Source organism: Cibotium barometz, chromosome 55 (genome assembly GCF_041138505.1).
Source record: "Cibotium barometz isolate CiBa-2024 chromosome 55, ASM4113850v1, whole genome shotgun sequence".
Classification (NCBI taxonomy): Eukaryota; Viridiplantae; Streptophyta; class Polypodiopsida; order Cyatheales; family Cibotiaceae; genus Cibotium; species Cibotium barometz.
In genome coordinates, this window is record NC_141100.1 from 5,921,975 (window position 1) to 5,949,295 (window position 27,321).

The 27,321-nt window shown below is 45.9% G+C and overlaps 1 protein-coding gene across 7 annotated transcripts in view; it reads left to right on the plus strand.

The window, feature by feature from the left end:
• Nucleotides 1-598: 598 nt before the first annotated feature.
• LOC147607291 (uncharacterized) overlaps nucleotides 599-27,321 on the plus strand; it is a 48,472-nt gene continuing 21,749 nt past the window's right edge. For 2 of the 7 annotated variants that reach the window (XM_086790741.1, XM_086790740.1), the window contains exons 1-4: nucleotides 665-1,476; nucleotides 7,582-7,630; nucleotides 7,830-7,933; nucleotides 8,050-8,402. In XM_086790741.1, the coding sequence (XP_086646867.1) occupies nucleotides 1,156-1,476; nucleotides 7,582-7,630; nucleotides 7,830-7,933; nucleotides 8,050-8,402 (827 nt within the window). In that variant the 5' untranslated portion in view covers nucleotides 665-1,155. Of the gene's footprint in view, nucleotides 1,477-7,581; nucleotides 7,631-7,829; nucleotides 7,934-8,049; nucleotides 8,403-27,321 lie in introns of all 7 variants that reach the window. The other 5 variants (XM_086790736.1, XM_086790737.1, XM_086790735.1 and 2 more) reach the window with 4 other exon arrangements.

Genomic DNA, 27,321 nt, shown 5'->3' on the forward strand with positions numbered 1-27,321 from the left:
GTGTGCACGATGTGTAATCAAATATCATGTGCTTGAGTCATTTGACTTCCATGAGAGAGAGAGAGAGAGAGAGAGAGAGAGAGAGAGAGAGAGAGAGAGAAATGAAATGATATATTAACGTCCTCAAAAGGCCAAAATGAAATGATATATTAACATCCTCAAAAGGCCAAAATGACAAAAATAGAGAAATCTCCTCTATTTTTGTCGATGCTTCTTTGGAAAGATTATGCTATTTTTAACTAGATGCTATATCTATTACATACTAACCATGGACAACCAAGGCACAAGGAGAGGAGAGAAAAAAAAGAAATCATGGATTTCTAAAAATAAGAGGAAAAAATCCCATCGATTTGACACTTTGTATTCTAGCTTCCATTCTTGATTTGACCCTTTATATTGGGGCTTCCATTCCTACATTTTGCTTCTTAATGTCTTTTATATAATGCAACAAGCCGGTTGAGTACTAGTATATTTTTAAAGTGTTTATTTTAGTGTGCATCAGGACTATTCTTGTGTGGTATTTAATGGAACAAACTATTAAATTCATCGTACCACTGGCACCCATTACATGATTATTCTTGAAGGTGGTACCCAAGTTGTGTTTACCGCAGACCACCCCTGGACATCTACTAAGCCCGTGGGAAAGGGCTGTTGGCACCTGAAGAGACGGTCTTGGTCGGACGGGCCTTTCCGATTAAGCTCCAGAGCGCAGGTTTACTTTAGGTTAATGTTTTGTTTGTAAATTTCAGCACAAGGATGGCGGGAGCGTAAGCTTGACGCCCCTCTTCCCTGCATTTTGCCATAGCAGTCTGCTCCAAGCTTGGCAGTTTGGGCGATCGCATGCAATGCGCTTGCATTGTAGAGAGCATTTATCTCTGTGTGCGCGCGCGCGTGCGCGTGTGCTTGTTCTGTCTCTGTCTGTCAGTCTTTCCCTTCTCGTAGCTTCTATGAGAAGCCTCTGCGATGGAGCTGGCGGTGTGCAGCGAGACCCATTGCATGTGGGATAAAACAGTGTGGCGCCAATGTGCTTAGCCTTTCAGGTTGTCCACGCCCATCCAGTTATCTTGATCTTGATCTGCATCGCCATTCTGACTAGGGTTTTATTTTTTCCATCTGCTTCTGGCATCGCTTTTATGCTTTTCTGGCTCAACAGCAATGGGAGGTCAGGGAAAAGGGATTCCTATTGCCATAGATTTTAAGCAGGTCATGAAGTGCGACGGGGGAAAAATCTATAATCTGGAGATAACAGGGAAGGGATCAGATTCTGGCCCTTGTGATGAAGGCACTGAACAGGGTAAAGAGGAGGAAATTTCCTCCTACTCAGATGATACATTAAGGGCAAAAATTGGAACATTTACGGGTCTTCTCAAGAGCGTTGGACCCAAAACCAAAGATAAAGGGGAGAACTTACAAAAGCATCTGGAAATGCTGTATAAGGAGCAAGAGAAGAGGCATCCGCAACACAAAGTGGTAAAGGTTTTGGAAATCGCATTCTCTCATGCTCATCTACAAGTTCTGTTTGCTGTGTGATGGTCTTACAAATTCTATAAGGCAATGGTATTGCACGTGCATGCACACACGCACCTGTTTATTTTTTTCCACAAAAGGACCTCTTAGTTCTCGTCCTCATGTGAATAATGGAGATGCCTGCTGAGGTGCTGGATTCTCAACGTAGGGGAGCATGTCAGATCTGGACAATGTTGGTGCTTCGCACTTGTACCACATCACTATCACTACTTAAGTAACCTTCTCAGAGGAGGGCAGAGCTAATGAATGCTGTTCCTTTACCACCTTCAATTCCATTTGGCATGTGTCCCAGGTGCTCCAAAGGGCGTACTGCATCAGTTCAACAAGCTATGAAAGCGTAATGATCTCTGCCCGAAGAATTAGATAAGAGGCTTTCTAGAAATGTCAAGCTATAAGACTATGCAAATCGAGTTTTCTTTCAATGGGGAGTATTTCGCAACAAGCACGGGAGTAGCAATTTCAATGGAGAAGAAGGTTCTCAGGGAGCTGTTAGAGAGGGAGAGAGAGAGAGTTGTATTAACGTCTTCAAAAGGTCAAAATGACCTATGAGACCAAAAGGTTACATCATATCCATGAGGTACATCATCCTGGGTACAAAATAGTAATAAAGAAAGATAACAAAAATCCAGAACTATAAAATCTGATCTAGGTACACGAGCAAAGAGCTCTCATGTCACCCTAATACATCCCTCATGGGCCGCTGTGACATGGTGCTCAAGGTGGTAAAAAACTGAGCCAGTGCGAGAAGGTCTTGCGATGATGGCCCGGATCCTCCTTTGGTGGTGTGGCTGTGAGAGAGAGAGAGAGAGAGAGAGAGAGAGAGAGAGAGTGAGTCATAATGTCTTCCAAGGGTTTACGAGACCAAAAGTAATACAATGGTACCATGGATATACCGAGCCATGAAAAATTGAAAGAAAAGGTAAAAAGAAAACATCTAACACTAGTGAATGTACATGTAATCAACAGATGATCTTGAGTAGAGTGAGATACGTAGTGATGAGCTAATGATGATACATTGGGAAAAGTCCTGGGTGAAAAGCAAAAAGGGATCCTATTGGTAAAGGATTCGACAAGTTGTACTTTGTACTCTTATTTGATCAAGTAAAGAAATACCGCAAGGGGCGCCACTGCGTTTTGGGGCCAATCGGTGTACTTGTGCTATTTGCAGGAGCATTCTAGCTCCCCTGTTTGTTTTACTTTTCCAGGTTCTCATGGGTGATGAAGTGTGTTGTGTGCGAGTGTTTGTTCCACTGCCCGTCAGATTTTTGAAGGCCGGTTTCACAATCCTAAAGTGGAAATAAAATCTAAGTGTAAATCTAAAGTGAAACTCAAGAAGAAAACATCATCCAAATCCCACTTTTATCACTTAGCTAAAAGCTTTGGATTTTTAGAATTCTTGAGTAGAAATATGCATTTGATGGTGTGGAAACTTAGTGAAGCTGAGTAAGGCACATTTTTGCAAACCCTCTAGCTATAAAGGGTTCTACATACACAAGAGAGGGGACTTTGTGGTAACATCTTGAAATAATGTCAAGTCACAATGGACGTTTCTTTGATAGAAATGACCGTATTGATGGCTCAAAATACCATACTTGGGCCATCAAAATGTAAATGGCCTTCGTAGACAAAGATCTATGGGGTATTGCAAGTGGGATCGAAAGAAAATCCACATCAAGAAACCCAGAGGCACTTCATAAATTGGAAGACAGTGATGCCAAAGCTTTGTTATTCATCATCAGTGGTCTTAGTGACAGTCAGATACATTAGGTTAGCTCAGCTTCTAGTGCACATGAAGCTTGGCTAAGATTGAAAGCTATCTTTGGACAAACCAATGCTGCAGCACATCTGTTTCTTAGAAAGCGTCTTTATAGGTTATAGAAAGCTGACAAGACACCAATTACAACTCATATGAATGATCGTAGGTGTTTAATCGACTAGCTCTCTTGAGCAGGTGTTTCCATTTCAGAAAAAGAAGAAGCAGCTGTTTTTGTACTCTTATGCAGCATGCTTTCAATATTTGAACAATGTGTGATCGTCATTTCCAATTAACCCAATATCACACTTGTCATAGCAGTGTCGTCTCTAATTTTAGAAGAAATGAGAATGGAGGCAAGCTCATCATCTCAAACTGCACCACATCTCTTGGGAGACCAAACTTTCAGTGCAGATTAAGACAAAAAGAAGGCTCCAAGAATTTGCTATTATTGTAGAAAAAAAAGGCACATGATCAAGGATTGTGGGAAGAAGAAGAACGATGAAGAGAAGGGGATCTCCACTGACAAAGGCAAAGACAAAGACAAGGACAAAGACAAAGCCAAATATGTGGAGGAGGCTAACATGATGGTCACATAAGATTGGGCTTTTTAGTTCCTTTGTGATAAATTTTCTTTGTGATACTATGTGACTCCTTGATCTATACACCCTGCGTGGTATGTATGTAGATCAAGAGAGGGTGTTGAGAATAGGTTGATCTACATCCATCACGTAGTGTGTGTCATTGGATTTAATACATTTATGCTAAGGGTATAGACAAACCATGGGTTAGCTTGTAACCCATGGTTTTTGACTAGTATTAAAGGCACCTTCGCTAGGTGGCTAGAGAGAGACAAGTGGGCAAGTGGATGAGAGCTAGGCGCCTTCCTTCCTTGAGCTTATAACAAGGTCTAAACACCGTCTTGTGTATGTGAGAGCTCTAGCATCTTTGTAAGTACTTTGTGCTTAATCCAAGCTTTGTGTTACTTGAAATCCTTGCTCTTATTACCATTTGGCTCTTCGTTGAGTACTCTTAACCATTCTATGTGTTAAGTAGCTCTAATGATATGTGTGAGATCCTTATCATTGTTACTTAATGAGTATTCATTAGCATAATTGTCCTTGACACGCAAATCGAGTGGGAAGTGCGTATGTTTCGATCAGCCACCTTCGAGTATGCACTCTCGCTTGCTCAGAGTGTGGAAATGAAGCACAATGGCGGAAAGCCCAAGACTTCTCAGTCTTCCACTTCCAAGGGACCCGCCGGAGAGAAAAGGCCAGAACCAGATGGGGCTTCCCTATGATAGGGCACGGGAAACTCTGGCTACAAGAAGTCAACTAATGTGCCCAAGCTTACTCTAGACTAAAAAGCTCAGGCAGTAAGACTTGAGGGAAACTGAGACAAGAAGCGATTGCTTAGTACAAGAAGGAGGGTAGGTGTTTCTTTTGTGACACAGAAGGACACACTTCTAAGGATTGTCCAAAGAAGACAACCACCCTGTGGACTACCCACGGCTTTCGAGGTGAGCCCCGCTCCCACGGCTTGTCCAAAGAAGACTACCACTTTGCAGACTACCACTCTAGTCTCCATGGCTTCTGTGGTGAGCCTCGCTCCCACATAGACCCCAGCGGTCGTCCCTAGTTCTTCGAACCCCAGTTCTAAGGATTGTCCAAAGAAGACTACCACTCTGCAGACTACCACCCTAGCCTCCATGGTGTCTGTGGTGGTGATCCCCGCTCCCACATAGAGCCCAACGATCGTCCTTAGTTCTTTGGATCCCAATTCTTTGGTTGGTGCAATTGTTAGTCGGGAGCTTGAAGATAAGCATAAGAGCATCCAAGACCAAGAGTATGAGCGTAATAAACTACTCAAGACTTTTGGCTACATAGGTGGCCAGAGAGTCGGTCTTTCTCGACAACAACAACACGGAGGATATGGTCACGGAACAGGATGCTCGGCAAGCCTGTTTCCTGTTGACTTCGAAAGACAAGAAGATTGAGGGATTTAGTACATGCATGAAGTTTGAGGCTCAAGGTGCCAAGCTAGTGATTCAAGGTAGAGAGTTTATGGAGACTTTATGGTTGCCTCTCTTGTAGGAGCAGACATAATTTTGGAAATTCAATGGTTTCATAAGTTCTAGCCAAACATTAATTGGGACAGGCACACTTTTCGGACGCAATGTTTCCAAAGCCCCAGTGACCATTAAGTGTGAGCCAGGAATCCCGAACTTTCCTCTCATAAGCCACTAGTTTTATCTGATCGAGGTTCACTACCTTGGATACATAATCAGTGCCGAGGGAATCCGACTTGATTCGGCCAAGGTGGTCGAGATAGTCAATTGGAAGATACTACATACAGCTTGCGACATTTGATCCTTTGTGGGCATATGCCAAGCATATTCCACCCACAGAGACAGATTCTCTGACCTCTCGGTCGATCTCATTGATATGCTTAAAGGTGCCAAGACAAGAAGGCAGTGGATCCAAGTGACTCCACGAGCTTTGGAGGCATTCAAGAACCTCAAGGTGGCTTTGTCAGAAGCTCCTTGTCTAGCGCTTGCCTCCTAGAACGAGCCATTCCAAGTAATCACCGATGTGAGTAACATCGTGATTGGAGTTGCTTTACAACATAATGGCCATCCAGTAACTGACATGTTTCGTAAGTTACTGCTTGCGAAAAAGAATTACTTGGTCTACAACATAGTTGTCAGGTACGATACCGTACGGTTCGTACGATACGATACCTTACGGGAAAATACGGTACGATACAAAATTTTTTTCTTATCGTACGATAAAATACGGTGTTTAAAAAAAATACTTATAAACGTAGGTATTTCCAAGTCCAGATATGGAGTATTTTAGAAAGGAGGGAAGCATCATAGTACAGAGGAAGCTCAAACAGCCATATGGCATAGATAAGCAAAAGAAAGACCATTTCCTACTAAAAAAAATATTTTTTTGAATTTTTTTTTTCAAAAAAGCAAATTTTTTTTCCTGAAAAACCCGTACGAATCTGTATGGTATTCCGTACGATAAGCCGTCGTACGCCGTACGGAGACAACCCTGGTCTACGATTGGGAACTCCTAGCAGTAATTCAGGCCTTGAAACATTGGAAGCATTTCCTTTATGGGCCAGAGTTTGAGGTTCGCACTAACCATCAGGCATTGCGTTGAATTCAGACAATGCCAAGTGCACAGTAGAGTGATCGTCAGTACTGTTGGAGCCAAATCTTCTAGCAATTTGGTGGTATGATTGAGTACCTTCCTTGAAAGGCCAACCCAATGGCTGATGCTTTGAGCAGGAAGAGAACAGTGACTGATTCATAACACTAGACTCGTCCTTGTTGGTACGGGGCTAGATGACATGAAGCACATGTCACGGATTTCGATGAATTCGGTACAGAGTGGGAACATGCATTGGATGCCAAATGACCATGCCACTTTTTGATACGAGATGGTTGGTTTACAAAGTCCGCCTTCGTTTCATGAAGTCGTTCAGGGCAGCTCTTCTCCATAATGCCCATGACGCCATTACTGGTGGTCACAAGGGACTTTGGAGAAGCTAGAAAGGCATTATTATTGGCCAAGAATGAGGCGAGATGTGTTCACTCATGTGCAACACTGTGACGTTTGTTAGAAAGTGAAAGCTCCTCGTGGGAAGAAGATAGGGTTGTTAGAGCCTTTACCCATTCCCGAAGGATATGTCAATGGATTTTGTCACAAATCTGTCTCCCAGTCCGGGTAAGCGTAATACTCAGTGCTTAACTATTGTTGATAGATTTAGCAAATTTGTTATGCTTACTCCATGCATGGCCAATGTGGTCGGTGAAGACGTTGCCTACTTGTTTATTCAGCATTGGTACCCGATTGGTGGAATTTATTTAGGGAAGGTGGCCTGCAACACATCCGCTTTCGGACCTCGGGTGATGTGAAAAGATCGTCGCTTGCTGAATAGATTCTGTCTCTAGTGTTGGTTGAGGAGGGCATCATAGAGTTGAGTTTCGTAAATCCCTTCCAATTGTGGGTCAAAATATCACCGGGTGTGAGGAGCAGTATCATATGGCATATAGGGGGCTGTTTTTGGATTCCACATAGATTTTACTAAGGCAAGTATAAGATAGCAGAGTGAGTGCCTACAAGATTGCAACGTCATTAACTGCATCAATGCACCTTGTGATTATAGCACATTCAGATCTTTTGCACTCAGAATTCCTATTATGTTGCTTCTATATGTTGAAGTTGGAAAATGATATCAAGTTATGCAGTTTGGCTTTTTTCTAAGAATAGTATAATCCTGCACAGGCTTTCAAGACTCATAGCGATTGTGAGCAGCTTTTTCATAGAGATACTGGTATGGCATCTGGATTCTCACACTTTTTATTGCCAGTGTCTTTTCTAAGTGTAACCCTTTTGAGAGGGAACCACCTCTACACTTATTTCGTGAGAAGGTTTAGATGTCACTAGAAAGCTATGTTGTCTAGTGTGTTTATACATGTAAGAGGAGTGGATTCTGGTGCATTGAGGTCCTCTTCAAATGTATTATGGCACAGGGTTACGTCTCAGTAGAAAGGAACCGGGTGCAAAGATCACAAGTAGTGGATTAGTGGGGAATAGTAAGAGTACCTCAGCTTGTAAATCATCTACAACTAAACAGGTGTTGTATTCTTGATATATCTTTCAAGCAAGTATTGGCAGGCTGATTTTAAAGCAAATTTATGCTATTTATTTGTTTGATACTGTTAATGATACGTTCATAGTCCCATTTCTCAGACAGGCTACCAGGCTAGTGGCTATAAAAACAGCAGAGCTGGTGCTTTTGATAGCGAGCTTGCGGTCTTCAAGGGAACAGATAATGCAGAGATCAAAACGACCAAAAAGGGCAATTTACATAATGATTTGCCTGGTGATACGAAAGGCCAGAGTGATAATGGGAAGTCTGATAGCTACAAAACGTTGTCTGACTCATCATTCTACTCAACCTCTGGGCATAGAGCAGGTTATCACGAGTGTCAGAAGAAAGCTGAGAATGGCAACCATTCATATGAAGTAAGGAATTCCTTTGTATCTATGGCGTCGGTATCAGGCAAAAGAAATAGAACTGCATCTCTCTATGAACACAATGAGTAAGTCATGTGTCTAACTTTACTTTCTTTTGCATTATCTTTAGTAGCTTGCTTTGTTTGAATGATGCCCATCTCAAGTGGGATTTTCGATTGATACAGAACATGCCTTGATTTAGCGGTTGAATCCATGTGGTTTTCCTTGTACCCTGCTGTATGTAGTGGGTTTGTGTTAGTGTTATTCAGCTCAGGTCCATTTCTATGTGGGAGAAAAGATTGCTATAGGGGAGGGCAGTAGTATGGCTATAATGTAGTCTAGTTTGTCACGTTAACATTCTGTTGTGGACTTCGGTGTACCATCATGTGTGCAACACATATAAAAGAGATTCCAGTATCGTAGCTCAGCCAAGGTGTGCTAGAGCGTGCACAATCAAGCTCACTTTAGGGCGACACTAGGCACGACGTTTTTTTTTTCTTTTTTTTTTCTAGAAACAAGATCCTTGTATTAGCCAACAGAAAATGCCCTTAAAAGGCTAGGTACAAAGTCGCCTCCATGTACTAGGCATGATGTTTCATAGGAGGATGATGGGGGTGGAGACTTAAGTCTTTGGCCTCCCCCAAGAGGACTTCAAAGGGGACTCCCCTTCCTTCGAGGAATTTCAAGAAGCCTCCTCACTCCACACTTGTTATGGCCTCAGCGTGTATATTTGAGGCTAGCTCTATGCCTAGGGTGGCCGTAGCATAGTCACAAGGGATGGGGGACGGTAACGGGGGACGGGGAACGGGGACGGTAACGGGGGACGGCCATATGTAGGGAACGGGGGTAGGAACGGCACTTAAAAATTACTTTGTTAGTACCACCCACTCGCCTATACGGGCAAAGCTTGCATGTCCATGGCTGTGCACCACCTCCATGAGGGGATGGGGTGTGATTGACCTCATCCCACCATGTCCATCCCGTCGTCCTTCTACGGGTAGTTGGAACTTGAAGAGCCACTGCCACGAGGAGGATGCCATGGATGATGGATGCCTCCTTGTCACTTGATAGCTTGAGAGAGAGAGAGAGAGAGAGAGAGAGAGAGAGAGAGAGTGAGGCTTGAGCCTTGAAAGTTGAGGGAGAACTTGAGTGTGAGGATGGGTGGGGGTGTGTGTGTGTGTGTGTGTGAAGCTTGAGAGAGAGTGTGTGTGAGGGAGAGTGTGTGTCTTGAGAGGCTACAGCTTGCTTGTGTGAGAGCTTGAAACTTGAGACCTTGGCCCTTGAGGCTTGTTGCTTGAGGGAGAGAGAGTGTGTGTGTGTGTGTGAAGCTAAAGCTTGAAGTGTGAGGGGGTGTGTGTGTGTGTCTTCTTATAGGGAGGGAGGCAAGAGAGAGGCCAAGGCCCAAAGCCTCAAAGGCTCAAGGCCTATGGGCCAAGGCTAAAGGCCCATGAAAAGCCCCTCCCAAATGCCCAAAAGAAAAGGTCAAAAATGTGACCATTGCCCAAACAGTAACCTGCAGGCGTTCCCATGCAGCCGTCCCCCACAACCGTCCCCTCTTGGATCCGTCCCCGGAACGCTGTCCCTTGTGAGGGACGCCCAGCTGGGGACGTCCATCCGTCCTCGTCCCACAGTGTTCCCGGGACGGCGCCCCCCCGTTCCAAGGGTCCGTCCCCTCCGTCCCCTGTGACTATGGGCCGTTGTGTATGGATGTGTAGGTTATAAGTGACTTATGGGCACTTATGGGTGTGGGATGGTGTGAAAGCCTATAAATGTTAGTAAGTGTGCTTTTATGCTCTTATGGGATCCCTAGGCCTATATACGTGAGTTGCCATGACCCAAGGAGGCCTTGACCTTGGTTGTAGCCATCATGGCTCTCCTGAGAGGGGTGGGCAGTGGTAAGTCACGTGTAGGACATGGTTGCCATGTTGGCCTAGCCTCATGGCTTAGGGGTGCTATGAAAGAGCTATGGCAGGGTTGTTAGTGTTGTCCAGCTCCTGTAGTTTGATAGGGTCATCCAGATCAAGTAGTGGGACCTTGTGACTCCTTGTCGTGGCGTTGAAGTCCCTGAGCAAGAGGACTCCCCCCCCCCCCCCCCCCCCCCCCCCCCCCCCGGGGCGTGAGAACTCCATAATATCCCCATGTAATGGTAAGTACGGTGACGGCCATGCTCTCGGCGTAAGGGGAGTGGCTCGGTGCAAAATAACACAACAAACAGTGGGCGGTCAAAAGCCCATGGGCAGGACCTATTGGTAGGCGGACATCTCTTGCGTGTGAGCACACATGGTGGGTCCTATGGCATGCGTTGGTAGCTAAATGGACAACGGGACATATGGTGGATGGTGAGCTTACGTGCATGGCTCCAAGGTGTTTGGAAACACCTTTGTAGGGGTGTTTGGGGCATACGCACAGGAACAGGGCGGCACCCAGCGTGGCATGTCTCACAATGTGCAGCTTCGCACATACAGCTTGGGCCCATAGCACTCGGCCACATAGGCGGCACCCTTATCTGAATGCCAACACACACATGATGACTGTAACCAGCCTGTATCCAAATCCTACGCAACCACAACCAGCCCAACAACTTTGCGCCCACAGCCTCAATGCTACAGATAAGGCAGCGCATAGCACCCAATCCGTACAGCACAAAAAGCATATGCAAACATGACATGTAAAGAACCAGACAAAAGGCATCATCTTCATGACTCATTCCACTACACAAACTAAGATGATACTTGCTTGCATGCCGATGCCCGAGTGGCTTTGGTACCAACTGAAACTGCCACTTGATCTCCCAACATCCTTGCATACAAACAAGACAAGATCTGGCTGTTGCCGGTGGCTCCCATGGGGTTAGAGGAGTTACCTGGGACCAGGCCTCCACATTCCAATGTGCTCGATGCCCCTGGCTCCCTGGACGGGCCCCCGGACGGCGGCCACAATCCCCTCATCAGCTCCAGATACAAGACATGCTCCGTCGCCATCGAGCTACCTTTCCATGTAATGTAGCTGAGGGAGACTTCTCGGCCATACTTATTAGCCCCATGCTTGATATTTTGGAGAGTGGTATGCCAACTATGTTTCATGTTCCTAGTATTCCATGATGAGATTTCCATGGACAGTTTTGTATCACTCCAGTGAGATAGTTTTGTTTTGTTTCTATTTTATTTTCTGTTCCATGATGAGATATGGCATGGACATTATTGTATCACTTTGGTCTTCAGCCCTTGGCTCGCTAGAGAGGCAATGCTCACAGAATCCAGATACAATTGGCTATTTGATTTTCTATTTACACCTGCACTACTGTATGGTGCCCCCATCTGGGGTACCAGCTTATACCACAGGAGGAGACAGAGGAGAGAGCTGGCCGAGACAGATACAAAGGAGGTATATGATGGGTGGAAGCCGATGGAGAGGCCCCTAGTGGCGATGATCTCGCGCATGATTAGGAGTAAGCCATCAGTGCCACATGAGATTGTGCAGGTAGAGATGGGGGCTGCACTGATAGTGACAGAGGCTCTATTCGAGACAGTGACATACTGGCATAGGCTATGGGAGCTTCCTCTAGATAGATAGCCCCGGCTAGCCTTGGAGTCCTCGAGACAACTGACACTCGAGGGAGATACAGAGTGCTGGTATGCAGAGGTAGGCACTTGGTTTGGCATTCACACGGTATGCAGATGGAGGCACTCCCGCCGTTCTAGTACAACATAGAGGCCCTATAATTTCCTCTCAGCCACATAGAGTGGAATAGGGTTATCAGGAAGGACATTGTCAGACTGGATACTCAGAGGACATGGAGTACACCTAGTCGTCCACTGGGGACAAAGATGGCCTTCTACAGAGATCACCTCCTATGCGTGACAGAGGATGGTTTCATCATGCGCCCACCCTACATGGACAGGTGAGATGTGCGATCGGCGAGATCCACACCTCGTCCCACCAGTTGAGAGTGGTGGAGATTGCCAGATATGGGCCCAGGGCGGCCGCACCAGAGGACAGGATATGCCAGCTCTGTCACACAGAGCTCGTGACAGAGGATCATTACGTGTGTCGATGCCCTATATACTATGAGATTCGGGGGAGTTCCACTGCCTCTTCCGAGTTGGGTCCGGACCACTTTCTAGGATCATGGACTTCCCGGATCAGAGATGCTTGGGACTTTTTCTTCTAGAGCTCCGTAGACACAGGGAGTCCTTAGTGAGATCCAGATCAGCTGTACTTGCTCAAGGACCAGCATAGAGAGCTCTCACCGACTTCTTCCATACCAGTACTCCGAGGGCCGATCCACCCATCATACGCGGACCACAGGCTAGTGTAGGAGCTCGGCCGAGAGGTGTGACACTCCACAGAGCCACTGAGTTATGCAGAGCTCGACGCCCCAGACTCCATGGCCCTCGCCCACGGCCATGCCACCACAGGAGGATCCGGGCAATCATCTCCCATCATCGTAGGACCTTCTCGTGCCAACTCAGTTTTGCCACCTTGAGCACCATGTCAGAACGGCCCATGAGGGATGTATTAGGGTGATATGAGAGCTCTCTGCTCATGTACCTAGATCAGATTTTATAGTTCTAGATTTTTAATATCTTTCTTTATTACGATTTTGTACCGAGGATGATGTACCTCATGGATATGATGTAACCTTTTGGTCTCATAGGTCATTTTGGCCTTTTGAAGACGTTAATACAACTTTCTTTCTTTCTTTCTTTCTCTCTATCCCCAAAAGAACCTCACGTAGAATGACGTCTCTCTCACATAGAGATTGTAGAGAATATGCTGCTCACACAAAGTGCTTTCTTCTCCTCTTGATCTTCACTCTATTCACTTGTACTTGAAAGGAAAATAAGCAACCCACAAAGTTGATTCGTCACAAAGAAGAATTCAAACAATCAACCCACAAAACTACTGCATGCAACTCATGAACAAAGCAGTCCCAAGAAAAGATGCTTTGATACGAATTGTTAAACTTGACTCACATAGAAAAAAATAGCTTTAGTGATCCAATCAAAATGTCATGGACCACTAAGCATAGAAGCTTATTAAGAAATGATTAGATGCTCAAGATGAATGCCTAAACCAAGAATGATTAGCAAAACAAGCATCAACACTTTAAGCATAACCTAGGTGAGATTAGACAATGGCAAGGGCACAGTGTGTCCATGAGTATTAATAGGCCCATTGGAGCTAGGGAGCTTTGAAGGTGTGATCCATGTGCAATGGGAGTAGTGGTAGAGAAGGTCTAACTGGATAACCTTGGGTGAGGCGTGAGAAATCCGTTGCGCTTGGCGCTGCATGATCTACCCAATCCATACCTCATACTTAAGACGGGAGCGTGTGACCGGCACATGTCATTCGTTTTCATTAAATCATCTCTATGTTTACGCACACATTGCCTGCATCTGTGCCGTTCTTGTTTTCATCCATCTTGTCTACATAGGGTGGAGTACACATTTTCGTCAGTGAGCAACTTTTGCTGGCAGTGGTAGACATAGGTGCCATTATCACTGGACGGGCTGAATGGTTGACCATAAGGATAGGGGAGGACTGTGTAGGCTTCCTGAATGTCTACATGCCGAACATGGTAGCAGGAAGAGCCACCTTCTAGAGTATAGTCCGTTAGTACTTGCAGCATGCAGATTTCTGGTGTATGAGTGGGGACTTTAACATGCTAGAGTCAACCGATGACAGACTCGGAGGTGGCATGGCTACTACAGCAAGTACATAGTACTTGGCATGGGAGGAGTTGATCTTGGCTCTCAAGGGACAAGACCCTTGGCATCTTCCACCAAAGTTTGGGTGTAGTCCCGGGAGTCTGTGTTTCTCCAGATTTGACAGGAGGAACACCGGCCCTAACTTATCCAGACTCGATCGGTTCTATGTTGATGAGTTGGCTTGTGGGCGTGGCGGCATGATTAGCATTTTGGTTGGCACTACTTTTTCCGACCACGCATTGGTTATTCTCTCCTTGGATGAACCCTGGAGATAGGACAAACAGATACCCCGATTCCAGATAGCCTCATTCAGGACCCAAAGATCTCCAACAAGATGGGGGGATTTGGGAGAGGTTGGATTTTCACTAAGGAGCAGCCGCAGGAGTTCTGGACGCAAGCCTTGGCGAGACTAGCAGTCTTTTACAGGAGGCAGCGTTGAGCAGATTGGCTGGCTTCCGAGAGTAGGAGAGGAGTATTCGCAAGGGTCTTATCTCTCTACAGCGGCTTTAGGAGAGTGCACTAGATAGCCCGTGGATTGAGAGTCAATTGGTTGCCACCCTTACCGAGGTCAGCAAGAGGAGCAGTTGGTGGAGTCTATGATAGCATTACCTAGGGACAAATGCCTGGAAGAGGACGGTCTTCCAACTTGTTTATTTATGTGGCACTGGGATCTCATGGAAGGCATCCTACGGGCTGCCTTCAACAAGATAATGGTTACAGGAGCCATGTTGGAGAGGTTGTCCGAGGGTTTGATTCACTTGATTCCCAAGGAGTGACAGATTGGAGATTTGGCAATGGAGACCCATCACCATCTTAGGGACTGCCTACAAAATTCTGGCCAAGGCCATGAGCCGGAGATTGCAGCCTTACCATCTCCCTGACTAGATTCATGGTACACAGACTGGTTTTGGTCAGGTCGGAGTATTCCAGACATCTTCACCTTTTGGGAGCCGACCACGCCAGCTAGGATGCGACAGCACGATCTAATTAATGCTCCTTCTCGGCTTCGAGAAAGCCTACAACAGAGTAGATTGCAGCCCTTTCTCCCCGACTAGATTCATGGTACACAGACCCAAGGCCATGAGCCGGAGATTGCAGCCTTTCTCCCCAACTAGATTCATGGTACACAGATTGGTTTTGTTTAGGATCGGAGTATTGCAGACAACATCTTCACCTTCTAGCCAGAGGGTATGTAGCTTTAGCTTTACTTGAGAGGCAATGTCACTAGGCGCATTTTCAGGAGCCCCGTACAAAGGGATGGCCTTTTGATACCATGGTCACACGACCCTTGATGTATGCATCCCCTATATGGGCTCCAGGACTATCAGCGAGCAGGTGGCGAGGTTTAGAGCCCCCGCAGAGTTATGCGGTTTCATGATGAGAGGTGCTTGGGGGGGATTTTTGATGGAGTTACGACGTCATAGAGAGCGGCTATTACAGCAGCTCCCACAGCAGAGGGATACATCTCAGACACGGATCACTACCTTCTTTCAGCCACTGAGTGGTGGGACATCCTCCACAGCTCCTTCGGTCCAAACCCGGGTCACTCGGAGACGCACTATATCTACATCTACTACCAGAGGAGTGACATCAGCCCAAGCGAGAGAGCTGTGATCCAGGAGATGCCCCCGCTCACCTAGCCCTCGCCCCCAGGTCTCCACCAGACAGAGATTGATGAGATCTTGAGGAGACATAGCAGAGAGGATAGACCCCAGATTGATCTAGCACAGATTGGGAGATATCTTGCCCCTTAACCCGATTTATGACATCCTACACCTAGTCATTGGTACCGGTTGGAGCTAGATGCTTTATTGGATGTATTTACTCCCCCCTCCCTCCAACCCACCTCACAGTAGTTAACCTGTGTCAATGCAATGGAGCTATATTAGATGAATGAATGCGGTTACAATGAGATCCAAATGGATCTATACTGCTGAATATGCTGCCTATATGCTGAATATGCTGAATGAACTGAATGAACTGCTGTCCACTATCTTTCCCTTGTCTCCTGGGAAGGAAACGCTGAAGGGAGGCTTTGGCAAACCTGATGATGAAACGCAAATGCGTTTGCAGATCTGAGGGCTGATGATGATGCGTTTGCTGAAGATGATGTTGATGATGATGCGTTACTGCATATGCTGATGCGTTGGCTGTGAATGCTGCTCCCAAAGCTTCCTGGAGGAGATGCGTTGGAGCACACTGGACTGAATGCTTCTATGATGAGCCTGGAATGCTGAATGATGGACTTGCTTTGCTGAATGGAGAGGCGCCTATATATATATGGGTGAGAGGGCTGGTCGGCCAGCATGAATGCAGTCGGCCAGTACTGTAAGGCTCATATCTCCCATAAAATACCAATAATGCTAGTCGGCTGCCTCATAAATGCCTGAAAAATGCCTTAAATGCTTGTAAAATACCTGATAAACCTGATGATGCTAATGATGCCATAAAATGATGCCATGTCACTGTACACCTGAATGGTGTGCACGTGACATTCCCCGCTGCTACACTGTTGCTGGGTGGATACCTGGCAACCTTCGACTCCTCTGGGATCCCTCTCCTCCGAACCACTGCCCCCTTCTGTCTTCTGCTGCCGGGACTGAGGCCGTCTCCAGGAGTGAAATCCTTTGAGCCAAGACTCCATGTACTGCGGGAACTGAATGGCAAATACTTGAGTCACCCTTGACCTGCCTTTGGAAACCTTTCACCTACCATCTCCGTCGTACCTGAAGCTCGGAACCTCCTGAGGCGATGTTGGAGCAAACTTCCGTCTTCTGTGGAAGAGAAACTCCCTGCTGCTGCCAGTTGAAGCCCAAAACTTATGTCCTCCTTTGATGATGGATGTCATTCTTCCCTGAGAGTTCATGGGCAACATGTATGCAAGACTGACTGCTAAGATGTCTGCTATGCAAGCCATGTGCAACCCTATATGCTGTGCAAGAATGCAGATGGATGGGTTACTGATGTAGACCTAAGGGAAAATCCCTTAAGGGTGGCTTGCAAAATTTTGAGAACTGGGTTTAACTGTGCGGAAGCGATAAAAATGATGTCTGATTGAATGACTGATGAACAGAACATGCTCTAAGGCTGGTTACCTTGTAACGCTCTGATACCAATGTGACATGTGAGAGGTTAAGACCGTAGTAATCACAACCTTAGTCTAGATAAACTGCACTTAATGATGTTTAAGAGATAGACAAATATGTGTCAATGCAATGCAGCTATATTAGATGAATGAATGCGGTTACAATGAGGTCCAAATGGATCTATACTGCTGAATATGCTGCCTATATGCTGAATATGCTGAATGAACTGAATGAACTGCTGTCCACTATCTTTCCCTTGTCTTCTGGGAAGGAAACGCTGAAGGGAGGCTTTGGAACAGATGCTGAATGCTGACCTGATGATGAAACGCAGATGCGTTTGCAGATCTGAGGGCTGATGATGATGCGTTTGCTGAAGATGATGCTGATGATGATGCGTTACTGCATATGCTGATGCGTTGGCTGTGAATGCTGCTCCCAAAGCTTCCTGGAGGAGATGCGTTGGAGCACACTGGGCTGAATGCTTCTATGATGAGCCTGGAATGCTGAATGATGGACTTGCTTTGCTGAATGGAGAGGCGCCTATATATATATGGGTGAGAGGGCTGGTTGGCTAGCATGAATGCAGTCGGCCAGTACTGTAAGGCTCATATCTCCCATAAAATACCAATAATGCTAGTCGGCTGCCTCATAAATGCCTGAAAAATGCCTTAAATGCTTGTAAAATACCTGATAAACCTGATGATGCTAATGATGCCATAAAATGATGCCATGTCACTGTACACCTGAATGGTGTGCACGTGACATTCCCCGCTGCTAAACTGTTGCTGGGTGGATACCTGGCAACCTTAACCTCTCACATGTCACATTGGTATCAGTATGACATCATTTATGAGGCAGCCGACTACCATTTATGGTACTTTATTGATATTTTATGGGAGATAGGTACTGGCCGACTGCAGCCCATCTGGCCGACCAGCCCCTCTCACCCTTATATATTCAGGCGCCTTTGCATTCAGTCATCATAAGCCAATCAGTGAAGCGCATCCTCATCTGGATCATCAGCGTTTCAGGCTCATCATCAGCAGTAGTTGCAGTTCAGCCATCATCATCAGCAGTAGTTGCAGTTAACGCATCACCATCAGCAGCATAACCAGTAACGCATCAGCATCAGCCTTCATTTTCAGCAAAACGCAGCATCATTCAGCTCAGTTCAGCCATTCAGGTCTGCGTTTCATCATTCCATCAGCACTCAGCATCTGTTCCCAAAGCTCCCTTCAGCGTTTCCTTCCCAGGAGACAAGGGAAAGAGTGGACAGCAGTTCATCCCGCATATTCAGCATATAGGCAGCATATTCAGCAGTACAGATCCACTTGGATCTCATTGTAACATCATTCATTCATCTAATATAGCTGCATTGCATTGACACATATCTGTTTGTCTCTTAAACATCATTAAGTGCAGTTAAGTATAGACTAAGGTTGTGATTACTACGGTCTTCATCCCTCACATATCACAGGTGCGCACAATATTGAAAGACAAAGCACATTGTATGAAGAGCTTTGTCAGCTCTCGGGTGGCCTCTTGCTTTGCTTGCATCTGTAGACTGGCTTTGATGCTCCCTCTTTGCAAGGCCTTGGCAATGGGGATGGGAGTCCTTTGTGCCTGTGGTGCAAAGCTGCCTTCTGAAACCTTTTGTTTCTTGGATACACTTGTACTACTTGTAGCTGACACATCCACATCTTCCTCCTCATCTTCATTCCTCTCCTATTCTGTCGGTAACTTCATTTGGCCTAATAATTTGGCTCTCTTTCACTCTTGTAATGATGCCTTGATAGCATCCGGCACAAGTGGACAAGAGCTAACTCCCTTCCCGCTAAACCTGTGAAATGGGCCTTCACCCGGTCTATGCTGCCACCGGACTGCAAACCACAATACTTGCATTGCCATTTGGAAGCACCTCCACCCTTGTAGGAGGCCGATTCGATCACATGGGTCCACATATCATCTCTTGTGCGAGGCATTTTGTTGAAGGAGTGTGCCTGTAGAGAAACCCCCAATCTTCAAAACACTTCAATTGACAAAAATCAGCCATGTAATGGATTACATAGCTGCTTATGACCCTTGGGCAAAGTCTAAGGCAAACATTGGAGGCTTAATGGGGTCTCTGTGAAGAAAACACCCATTTTGGAGCATCTCCATCTTGCCCCAAATTGGCTAAAATTAGCAAGCAAGATTGATAAAAAAACACACCTGGCTGTAGACACGCGACCCGAGGGAGGAAACGTGGAGGTTTGGGGCAGGCCGGGCAGCGCTCGTATTCGTTGGTGACGAGGAGGGGAAGGCGGCGCACGGAAACCAGAGAAAATGTTATCGAACAACTCGTTGCCTGATGTTGACGTTGGATTTTGGGGGAAAGAAAATGTTTAAAAAACGTGTGAAAGAAACGCATTTCCCAGAAGGAAACGTTTCAATGTTTCTTTTAGGGAATGAAACGCGTTTCCTAACTACACTGCCATAGACTATGTAATGGGCGAGCCCAAGACCATGAGGGACTCACTGCCACAAGTACACATCTCACATGCCGATGATACCTTGGTGCCCCTCCTAGCCTACATATTCAATAGTGCCATTTGTGAAGGATTTCCACCCTCTTGGTCCGTTAACACCATCAGCCCCATCCTCAAGGCCGGAGATCCACTTGATCCTATTAATTACAGGACGAGCCATACTGGCCACACAGTGGCCAAACTCTGGATCGGTGCTAGAGGTGGAGCTCACTTCATTTGCAGAGAGACAAAGATGCAAGTCATTTGTAGAGAGACAGGGATGCAAGCCTCAAGACACGTAGGCTTTCAGAGAAGCTACTCTACCCTTGACCACATGTTCACCCTCCATGCCATCATCGAGGAGAGTAGAGCACAACATCAAAGGATTTACTGCTGCTTTGTGGATTTGTGGATTTCCACAAAGCTTTTGATACTGCACCCCGAGCCCGCCTCCTACTCTGTCTACAAGAGATAGGAGTCCCATCTCACATGGTTTGGAGCATCATCACCCTTTATGAGTCCGTCTCATAGGTACCTCGCAGGAGATTTCTAGCACTATTTGGGGGGGGGGGGTGGCTGGTTCCATCATTAAACATGATTAAGATAGAGGAGAGAGAAGAGAGAGAGTTGGTGTCAGAGTTTTCCTTATTATACGGTACAAAAAGGCGACTGTATGTGGGTACATGAATTAGGCCCTTGGTCTTTTCCCAAAGGGGTGACCTTTGGCCCCTATGCTGAATTCTACTTCTGCAAATGATTTGATGAATGAATGATGCAAATGCTGCTTTATGCTTATATATATGCTAAGGTTGCTGGTCGGCTGACCAGCTCTTGGACAAAATTTCATGAAATAAATCCTGTAAATGCTGCGCTTCATTCAATGCTTGCCCACACTGCTGTCCTTCACACTGTTTCTGGCTGCCTGCTTGCCTAGGTCCCCTTGATGGCTGCCGACTGCTGGCTGGATACCTCTGATGGCTGCTGACTGGGTTCTCATGCCCTCATGATGATGATGCTACTGATGGTGATGGTGATGGTGATGGTGGTGGTGGTGGTGCTAAGGATGAGGATGAGGATGATGCTCCAAATGCTGTCTTAATTGCTGTCCTAATCAAGGCTGAAGATTAGCCATTGCACGGGTGTGCACTGACAACCTATCACTGGAAGGAGAGGAAGGTATTCCTTCCTAAGACTTGGAAAGCAGATTGTCATAGGAAAGCCTGAGATGCCAGCCAAAGGATCAGATGTCAGGTCGTAGCCGTGCTGCCACCTCACAAAGAAGGCATGGGCCATACGCAATGTGACGGGGCTCATCTGCATGACTCTGTCCGAAGCTGCCTGTGAATTGAACTCAACCTGGTAGTAGCCACACCCGAGAGGATGAATGACTGATCTTTCCAGGCGTGCTGAGAAGGCTTGCTTGTAACAAATTCCTGAACTGAATCTTGCCTACCAAGGTAGAGGCCTCCAAAGAGGAAACTGTTGAAGCGAGGAGGGTAGGAGATGCTCTTCGGAAAAGCAGTAGAGGCAATGGACAGTGGCCTCAGTCGGGGATTACAAAGCGGCTGCCATGGAGTCCTCCTGGGGATTGAAGACGAGAAGATGCCGAAACTTGCCAAGGATAAAAAACCCCAAAGATTAGGGTAGGGCAGAGACGGGGGGGATGTGGGGGGAGATGGAAGAGCGAGGGGCGCACGAGAGAGAGAGAGAGAGAGAGAGAGAGAGAGAGAGAGAGAGAGAGAGAGAGAGAGGGGGGGGGGGGGGTCAACCAGCTGGGGGGGGGGCGCTCAATGGGTGTGTGTTAGGTGCACTGGCGGGAAGAAAGTGGAAGGGGGGCAGCTAAAGGGGAGGTGCAAGGGACAGACAGGCAATGTGAAGGTAGAGGCAGCGAGGAGGCGGCGAAGGAGGGGAAGGCGGGAGGAAGTTGGGAAGGAGGCAGCGAAGGAGGGGAGGTGGGAGACAACGGGGCAGTAGGTGGCGAAGGTGGGGGGTTGCACACAGGGAATGGGGGATGCGGGGGGGGGGGGTGCTGCGGGGATGTTAGTGCATGAATGTTGGGGAGCTCCAGCTCTCGTTTGATCTTCATGATCTTTTGCTCTCCCATTATGCAACTTTTTAGTGCTCGAGTGACATTGGTGGCATTGAAGCATTAAAGGGGAAAGACGATGTGGGTCGGGTGATGTGTCATCTGGGGTATGGCTGATCCGGCACATCATAAAGCTATCGTGCATAGACCTCCCAAAGGCTAGGGTTTGCGATGGGTGTGGGGGTTCTTTTTTCCTGGAGAATGTGCCGCGTGTTTGAGTTATCATTGCTCAAGAAGAGTGAGTATAACTCTTGTTCTCGTCCAGGAAGAAACGCACACTTCTTCCTACGAGTGAGTTGATGGAAGATTTTTTTTAATCTCACGTGCCATCATGCCATGTTCTCTCCCGCATAGGAGGCAGAGCCTGGTGGCTTTGCATTCCTTATCCTACCACCATTTTGGGGTTGAGAGCCCTTTGATAAATTGGTTGAAGAGCATGTGGTGTAGGGAGAGTTGGCATGGGCAGAGTCATGAATGATGGGTGAAAGTTTGGATGTGATTGTGGATATTGGGAGGGAGATGTCAAGGGCTGAAATATGGCGGGAGAGGTGATCCTCATAAATGTGGTCTAGATCATGTGGTGAAAATGGATACGAGTTAAAGTAGAAACTGGGGGAACTAGTGGGGGAGGTAAAGCAGGGCATAAGACGGTGAATGAGAGGTAAGTGTGGTCGGCTTCTATAGGGGTGGGGGTCTGGGGAGATGGTAAAAAATGGGTATGTGGTATGAGATTAGGAGACCCCATGAGGTAATCCACTGTGCTAGAACCTCCACTATGTGGGAAGCAAGTAAGGCTGTCCCTGCAAACAATGGTGTATATGGGGACTCACCTTTCGGCGCCAAGGCACATGCAAAATCGGGTGGGAAGTAGCTTATTGCAATGTACATCAATCTCAATCCAGGCTTGGCTAAACGCATCCACATAAACTGGGCCTCATCATCCCATTAAATCAAGGTGAGCATTGTGTGCATATGAAACTGAAACAAGCATGCTATTCCTCGACACCCCCCCCCCCCCCCCCCCGGTGGTGCGTGTTTGCTCTTTGAAGGTTGACTCCCAAGCATATCGAGACACCTTGGGTAGCTCTCCTTTAGGGATTTGGGGTGAATCTTTGTGTGAAAGATGATATCTCTCCTTGTGAACGTCTTTGCAAAACCTCCCGGATCGGACCGTAGAGTTCCATCGCAATTCCATACAGCCATGTGAATTTTGTTTACGGTCCCATAGACCACGGGTCGTCATGCGGAGCGTTTGTCTGTGGTTATGACCCTTCCCATGTGGTAAACTGCCCACTTCCTTGCTCGGTGGGCTTCCATGACTTGGACCATTCGAGCTTTTCTGTGCTCCACTTGCACGGGTGTGAGGTCATCTGCTACTCGCCTTTAGAGCTACTCTTTTTTTGAGAAAAACAGCCCGTGATTCGGGGTCTTGTGGTAGTTAGGGTTTGGAGAGCCAACAACTATGGAGGCTTAAACAGATCCATGGTGGTGTGTGTAGTAGAGAGAGTGTGAGAGATGTAACAAACTCTAAAGACAGGCACAATGATTGCACGACTCAAAGATACTTTGATTGATGTTAAAAGCTTCAAAGAGTACAATGCTTTTATAGGCTTTTAGAGCCTTATCTTTTGACACAATACACACGGGCAATGACACATGGTAAGATGCCCATGACATCACTGCTTATCACATACACACATAACTGGCTAGAAGAGGTTGTTCACACGCACTTACTCACTGGCATAAGTGAGTATTTACAGACACATACAAGGGCTGTTCACACATGTGAGACTCCGGATACCCAACAATCCCTCCTTTCAGAGCGAAGGTGGTGAGACCCTTACGCAAGAAAAGATGCTACCACCTACCCCATCCATGCTACCTCAGAGCAAGACTCACCATTCGTCACCTCTCGTGCCATGGTCACAGTCTACAGAGTGTCTCTGGTTAGGGTTTTAGACCGAGGTAGGGATACCCGTACTTTAAAAAGAATTACTTGTTAATTGATTGATTTTCACTTTGTATCCTATATGTGTGCCATCTTTGCTTGATATCGACTCTTCAAACCCCTATTCATGTTTCTCACTCCCTTTTTCCTAGCCCCCAACTGCTCCCAATTGCATGCTCCCTCAATTTTTCTTTTCAATGGACTCATAACCACAAGAATCTATTTATATTTCAGCTTGTACTGGGTCTTGACATTTATAGCTTCCTTATTTTCATACTTATATTTGTGTCATTGATGATTGTCCATTTCATGTTAGTTGTGACTGCTTGATCGTTCATTCTTTATATAGGTTTTAAACCAAATTTACTAACCAGGTTCTATACTTTTTTAACTCTTTACATAACTAAAGTATCCTCACGTGCATCATACCATAGTCGTACCATACACCTATCATCTCATACTGTACCTACATATACTTGACCACCTTGTAGGTGGATTATAAACTCGTAAGTGATTTATAATATAAATATTATAATTATATATGCTAATTGAAAAAGTGAATGTACTCAAAGTACTTATCCTGATGCATGCTTTGCGTACTTGTACCATACATGTACCATACCGCACCATACATGAAGTACTCAACCACTATGGTTGGATCTCTAGTTTTGTGCTTTAGCAAAGACCTTATTATTCTTGAGGTTGTTGCCAGATGCTTGGCCATCTTTGATTCTTCGGTCTTTTTCAATAGGCAATGCTACCATGTCCTCGAATGTCGTTGAAGCTGGTGCAATAATGGTTGGAATTGAGTAACATCTTGAATACTTTTTGTAATTATCTTCATCATCAGGCTTACACTTCAAGCTAGTGAGCTGTTGAACTAATGAGTAGAACTTTGCAAGATGGTTACTTAATTCTTCACTGTTTCATAAAATTTAAGCTTCAAAAATACTTTGGAATTAGTGATTTTGTTTCCAAACATATCTTCAACTTGCTCCAGATTTGGTTGGCTGTCGATTTAAAGTCGTCATGATATATGAGTCAATCTGCAAGTCGAGGCCGATGATGGCGATTGCCCGTTGATGGTGTTGCCTCCATGTTTTTAACTCCGGTCTCTCGACCAGAGGAGCACTCTAATTGTCGGAGACAATCTCCCATATTCTTTCCTGCATCAAGAGTAACTGTGTGTTGGTCTGCCATGTGGGAAACCCAATTCTGAGAACTTGCCCATAAGTTAGATGCTTGATGAAGTGGTCCAATTCATTTTGAAGGTGTATGCAGAGCGTACAAACACTAGAAGTAGGCAGGAAAAGGCTCTGCAGGTTGGCTCACGGTGAGCTGGAGCAAAGGAGGGGCATTAGAGGGCGTCGATGGGAGAGATGCAAGGGTTCTGAAGAGGTGCAGAAGAGCAGGATTCCCAAAAACTCAGCCACAAATGGCGTAGATGGAGCTAGTGCAGTGTAGCATTATACGGTAGTGATGTGTGTGAACACACTTAGGACCGTCGAGGTAATTTTTTCCTCACTAGGAGGTTTTTTTTCCCTTGCGTATGTACACCCTCTTATCTACTCATTTTGGGATGTGTACTTATCTTTTGTATCTGGCACACATTTGTTCATTCTAATCTAGTGAGTTTGTGTGCTCTCAAGCTTCTCTATCTTGTGTGTGTGCATTGTTGCAACCCTAACCCTAATTCCAACAATTGGTATCACAGTTAGCTTCCTTGACACTTGATCTAGTAGTCTGCCTCTCTCCTCACGACCCTGTTTTTTTTTGTCTCCGATTGAGATATCCTCTTAGGAGAAGAAGATATATACTGTAGTGTGGTGTATACAAAGTATACAAAGTTTTCGGGGTCCGTGGCGTGGTTCGGGCGCGTTTTGGGTACCGCAAGGTTTCTGCACGTTCTGGAGAGACGTCATTTTGGATTGGTTTTGCTTGATTTTGGGTGTTTGGGCTGTGCATTGGCAAAGATTTGGTGTGCAACAGCATCTACAGTGTCTTCAACAACATCGACCATCATACTTTCGCGAGTAACACTCTATTCTCTACTCTATGTTTTTTTTTATACACTTCGCAGGTTATATATTCAGTTGGCAGCCATTCGGGGTTGCATTCACTGAATACTGAGTACTTGCAGTGTGTTGAAAGATTTTGCATTTGGTAGACAGTCATGGCTGGTAGTAGTGATGTATTCAACATGTTGTTTGTTGAGGACAAACTTGATGGGACTAACTACCCATTGTGGTCCTATATGATGAGGCATGTATTGGTTGCTAAAGGCCTTTGGAATGTGGTCAGTGATAGTGAAACTCGTCTTGTTTCACAACTACCAGTGGAACCAGGTGCTGCAGGTACATCTAAAGCAGAATCTGATACAGATATGGCTCCTCCACATGCACCACCAGTACCTCCCACTGTTCCTCAAACGAGATGGGATGGAAGAGATGCATAGGCATATGCATTGCTTGCACTTTCTGTGAAGCGAAGCATTATTCCTCATATTCGGTCATGTAAGACTTCAAAACAGGCATGGGATGCACTTGCTGCATTATGCTAGGTGCGTAATGAAGCACGTGTTGCATATCTGCGCAAACAGTTGGAGTCTGAGCACATGAATGAGGGAGACTCAATGGATAGCTTCTTGACTAAGATCAAAGATTTTAAGGAGTAGCTCGCTAGTGTGGATGAGATATATCCTCTGATAGTACATTGGTATCCACAGTTCTCAATGCATTGCCGGATTCTTATCAGAGTTTTGCTTCTACCCTTAGACTCATAATGAAGAGAAATCCAAATGCCCTTACATTTGATGAGCTGGTTTTAATACTCTTGCAAGAAGAGCAATCTAGGCAAAACAGAACTGTTATGCGAGTTGGTGACCAAGCTTTTGTTGGCAGTCAGAAAGGCAAAGGTAAAGCTTCTTCGCGCATGGTGGCTATAAGTCAAAACCAAGGCACTACATAAATGAGTGCAAGAAAAGGCTAGAGAAGGAGAAAAAGAAAGAATCGGGTATGGCTGTGGTTGATATATCTGCACCATGTGCAGAGAAGAAGAAATCTGTAAGTTTTGCTCAAGATGATTGAGCATGGACTGTACATTGTAGTTATGACCCTTCTGTTCACGGTGTATGCATGTTAGTGGCAGAATTAGATGCTTGGTACTTTGACAGTGGTGCTAGTAAGCACATTACTTCACAAAAAAAATTGTTCTTATCTCTGGAATCTGTCCCAAGTGCAGGAACCGTCACATGTGCAAATGGTTCTTTATATCCTGTCAAAGGAGTTGGTAGAGTTGTGCTCACTGTTGCAAATGGGGGCACATTTACTCTTTCTAAAGTTTTATATGTGCTAGGCATTAAGAAGAACTTGCTGTCAGTTTCAGCCTTAGCCTTGCCAGGCTTGATGGTGAAATTTGTGGATAATAGATGTACAGTTCAGGATAGAAATGACGGTTATTCTATCATCATCACCGGTATCTTGTTTCATGGCCTATACAAGATGGATGATTTGAGAAGTTGTAGCGTGATGCTTGCTGAGTCTCTGCGACTCGTGCTATGAGTGATGCAGAATTATGGCATGTACGATTTGGCTATTTGAATTATGGCAGTTTGTTACGCCTTCAAAGACATGATATGGTGTCTGAGTTGCCAACTCTTGAGACCCTT